This window comes from Lactuca serriola, chromosome 4, assembly GCF_051521515.1.
Source record: "Lactuca serriola cultivar US96UC23 chromosome 4, Lser_US96UC23_V15, whole genome shotgun sequence".
Lineage (NCBI taxonomy): Eukaryota > Viridiplantae > Streptophyta > Magnoliopsida > Asterales > Asteraceae > Lactuca > Lactuca serriola.
The window spans coordinates 365038369-365042863 of NC_136411.1; the positions used below are offsets into that span (position 1 = coordinate 365038369).

The 4495-nt window shown below is 35.4% G+C and overlaps 1 protein-coding gene and 1 long non-coding RNA gene across 2 annotated transcripts; one reads left to right on the forward strand and one right to left on the reverse strand.

Annotated features, from left to right (window-relative positions):
- Positions 1–351: 351 nt before the first annotated feature.
- Positions 352–1436, forward strand: LOC145097663 (uncharacterized). The gene is made up of 2 exons (XR_013704451.1): positions 352–1143; positions 1256–1436. It is a non-coding gene; the product is annotated as an uncharacterized LOC145097663 (long non-coding RNA).
- A 1077-nt stretch (positions 1437–2513) lies between these two features.
- LOC145097662 (early nodulin-like protein 17) lies at positions 2514–4159 on the reverse strand. Its single transcript, XM_079035281.1, has 2 exons — positions 3864–4159; positions 2514–3044 (listed from the first exon to the last, which is right to left on the reverse strand). Exons 1-2 carry the CDS (start codon positions 4051–4053, stop codon positions 2713–2715), a joined length of 522 nt encoding a protein of 173 aa, XP_078891407.1. The 5' UTR covers positions 4054–4159; the 3' UTR covers positions 2514–2712.
- Between the last annotated feature and the right edge of the window lie 336 nt (positions 4160–4495).

Below are 4495 nucleotides of genomic sequence, written 5' to 3' on the forward strand. Positions count from 1 at the left end.
TGACTAAAAACTCAATAAATAATTTTTATGTGGCTAAATAATAGATATGGTCACACTAACAATAAACTCATGTGGCAGTTGTATGAGCAACAACCATAATCAAAAGATGCTCTTGTGTCTACCAATTGTTATGGTCATACTTATTCGACAAAATGTTTGATTATAACAACACTTTTTTAACGTTTTTCTTAAATCGATGTGACTAAAAGTTCAATAAACAATCTTTTATATGACTAAATACTAGATATGACCACACTAACAATAAGCTAATGTGACATTTGTATGGGCAATAGTCACAATCAAAAAACGTTTGTGTCTAGAAAACGTTTATAACCACACTTAATGGACGGAATCATTGCTTACAATATAAAATGTTGGTACCCTTTAGCCACATTTTTATGATACGGTCACAATTGTCCGGTTGCTACAGCCACTAAATTTTAATGTGGTCGTATAATACCTAAAAAGACATGATATTTCATCTCACTTGAACTGAAAAGTTAACATGTGGCTAACGATGTATGGCCAATGTGATCTGATTCAGTCCCTTATTTTCCACCGCTGGACCTGGACAACATCTAAGGAATACGTTTGCTTTCCTATTCCCCTAGGCCCTACCTCATCGTGAACACCTCCACAGAAGAAACCAGCGACGACCTGCTAATCAACGATAGCCATCGACGACCTGCTGCTCGGCGAACGTCTTCTTCCTCCGACGAACGTCCTCTTCCGAGCAGATGAGTTTTTTTTGCTCGTTTTTTTGTTTGATTGTTGCTGAGATGTCTGATTTTTGCTGCTCATTTTTTGTTGTTTGAATTTTGTAGGTTGATTGATGATGCCCGCAAGGTGTTTGTTAAATTGTCTGCTTGGAACACCATTATTGCTGGATAATCCTCTTCCTAGCAGATGAGTTTTTTTTTTTTGCTCGTTTTTTTTGCTTGATTGTTGTTGAGATGTCTGATTTTTGCTACTCATTTTTTGTTGTTTTGAATTTTGTAGGTTGATTGATGATGCCCGCAAGGTGTTTGTTAAATTGCTTGCTTGGAACAACATTATTGCTAGATAAGCTCAAAACGGTTTTGTAGGGAGGGCAATGGAATTGGTCTCACAGATGGCTTTTCCCATCACTACCCCCTGATGTAGGTAATCTTGGCTATTCAACAATCTTAAGGAATATAATGATAAACAACTTTTCTAGAATGTGGTGTTTGAATGTTGATTTTGTGTTTTATAGATTTATGTCTTCTTTGTGTAGCTCCTCCGATGTACAAACAAATTTTGCAAAAAGAAAGGTGATATGAATTGTATGTCTATATACTTTATAGAAAAATTATGATGTAACTTGAGTGTTGTGCATTACAACATGATAAAGAATATTTTAATATACTCTCATTGTATTTTGTACTTTCTATGAATACAAGGTTTTTGATTTGTTATTTGAATCAAATAAGAACAATGAAGTTTAGAGCAAATGTGTATATTGACTAGAAAATGAGAGAATAAAGTATATGGGTAATATGGTCATTTGTCATCATTCACCACATTCAGTTAAACAAATAATCAAACAGCATAAATTCAGTTAGATGTGAACTCAGTCAGAACTTTTAACTCAGTCAGCTTCTAACTCAGCCAGCTCTAACCCAGTTAGCACTATCAAACGACCCCTAAGGTATGTTTTGACATATTTTGGGGATGCAATGTAATTGGATCGTGCAAGTATTCTTGCACTTGTTATTGTTAAACTTTCGAAATGCTCACTAGACTTTCCAAGTCTAAAATATCTATTTGGACATTGTTTATATTCGTGGATTAGAGGATGGATGCTGATAGATACATGGATGTTTAGAACACCTTTTGGATATGTAATAACTATTTACGTATCTTATGCTTTTGATATGTAACTATGTTAGAACTTAACTTTTAAGACCTTATTCTGCAATTGCGTTGTAGAAAATGTTAGAAACTTTGATTTTTAATTAACTACTTCAAATAGCCCATGTGATAGGTGTTTTCGAATACGAAATGGTAAATCCAAATGTGCCATTGCGATTAGGCTCCTACAAACCTTGGTAAAAGCCTGTTGGGGCGTTGTAATTTCAACGTTTGTATTTGAAGTCAATTTTTTAAATCTACTTCAGCTACATATTATATGTGTTTTTATCCAGAACAAGAGGAAGACTGTAAATATTTTTGACAGATAAATGAAAAAGTAACCCTACAAAACTACAATGATTTGCTTATTGAAATACAGACGAGTTGAAAGATATGCAATCAAATTTGAATGAGAAAAACAAAAACGGTAGTTTACAATAGGAAAAAGAACATCGCCTTAATCAAATATTCTAATCTTATTCTTTGATTCTAAACTATTAAAATCGTCATAATTACTTCTAAAAACAAAAGTCCAAATACCTCAGAGTCAAAGAGTCACATGCGTATAAAGACAACACCCACAACTGCCATGTGCAATAGGAAAAAGAAAATAAAGAAAAACGAATCCGCCAGTTACGCAATTATAATAAATTAATAATCCCATTAAAAAAATCAATATTCAATTACATCCAATCAACCCAACACAATCAAAACCCCATAAACAAATTTTCAAACTTCGATGATGAACCATAAAACAAAATTCAAACACCCAATTTTCTTAATTTAAAAAAAAATAAATAAAAAACCCAAAACTTACCTAAATTGGCTTCTGGATCAGATTTAGAAGACAAGGGAATCCCATATGGCGGCGATGGCAAAGGCGGCGGGGATGACCAGCTGGCTTCTGAGGGCGGTGAATCTTGAGGAGTCGCTTTTTGCAGCGGCGGCGCGTGGTGGTGGTGGTAAGGCGGTGAGATGTACGTGAAGTTTCATGCCGCCGTAGCAGGAGCCTTTGCTGCTCATGAAGTAGCGGTCGTGGGTGACGTTGAGTGCCACCACGTCTCTTCCGGCGCCGGTGGTGTAATTGTGAACAGGGTGCTCGGCGTTGCACGTCTCATAGTTCGTCTTGTTCACTTCAAGTATGTCGTTTTGGTTCCTGTCGTATACGAAATCTGACAGAACGAGGAAATTACAATTATGACCCTCAATAGAAGTTCTATGTTTTTAGGGGTTAAATGAATAAAGAAAAAAGCTTCTTAGATCACGAATTCCAATAAGTAATCCCTGATAAAGAGTAAAGACTAAATAAAAAAATAATCTTGATGAAGAGTGGCATTGAAGTTTTGTTTGTCGGTGAGATCTTGAAAAGCGAAAGAAAGATTCACAACTTTCTTGATTAGAACAAGAGATTGTGTTCAAAATATACTAAGATAACTTCAAAAAGAAACTATGGTCCCATGGTTAACATCAACCAGTTTGAAATTTGAACTCCATATTTACTCCAAAAACCTCATTTTTCCGTTTCTTTCGTGATTTTGAAATTTTTATGGCGAATGAATAACAGAGAGGCAGGATGAGATCTATGATTCATTGTCTGATTGTACAATCGAGTTGTACTATGCATACAGAGTGTTGTCGATTTTGTATTGCAGATCTCCATTGCCCTAACATTACTCGAAGCACAAAAAAGGAGGTTGAAAACTGGACATATTGAGTAATGTCCTAAATGTTCTTAACTTGGTGATTACTGATTATAATCAACATTCGGTTTAGTAAAATCTAAGCTCAATTAACTGAAATCATTACGAGGAACATTAAAAGGAGACCACATTTCAAATCACGGAAAATTTGGGGAAAAAAGTCAGCATATCTGTGCAAAGATCTAGCACGATTAGCTTTAAAATCACTGAAATGAACACGTACTCGATGATCTATGTCAACAAATTCAACATTTAGAGAAGCAAAATTGCAGATCTGAGCGAAATACTTACAGAGCCAATCGCCGAGGTAGAACGTTTGGTTTCCAGCCCACAGAGTGTAGTTAACGTTGGAAGTCCAGCCCATGTTGCCTCCGACGATGAATCGCTTGGCGGAAACTTCCGGTAACATCACCAGCAATGTGGCGCAGAAGGCCAAAGCCACCGCCGTCGCCCATCTACCGTTGCTGCTGCTCCGCCCCATTGGAGTTGAGAAATTAATCGGGTGGCGAATTTCGAGGGTTTTTCTAGAAATGTCGAGTAAAGATATCCGTTGCACTATATAACACGAATAGGAGCGTCACCCAATAGATCGAGTGTTCCAGCAACTTTGTTTATAAAAAGAAAAAAAAAACATTATCTATTATTTTTATTTATAATGAGTAAAACTTTATATTATGCATTAAAAGAGTATAAGTTGCAACTAATTTTTAAGTCACAAAAAAATTAATCTTGTCAGATATGTCACTAACTTTGTACAATTTCATCTTCGAGAATTGGTTTATGGTTCACGAAAATTTTAAAAGTATAAAATGCTTGGCTTAATTGGTTTTGATCAATATTGGTATTCTACGTTGTAAATTGGAAATTTTTATCATACATGCTAGCATCTTAGGTGTACTTATCCTTCTTAGACTATCTGTTAT

What these genes read in the sequence shown, in the direction of transcription:
- LOC145097662 (XM_079035281.1), bottom strand. Translation starts at nt 4,053, where the DNA reads ATGGGGCGGAGCAGCAGCAACGGTAGATGGGCGACGGCGGTGGCTTTG. An exon ending in CTACCTCGGCGATTGGCTCT is followed by an intron (nt 3,045 to 3,863) that starts GTAAGTATTTCG and finishes TCGTTCTGTCAG; the next exon opens with ATTTCGTATACGACAGGAAC.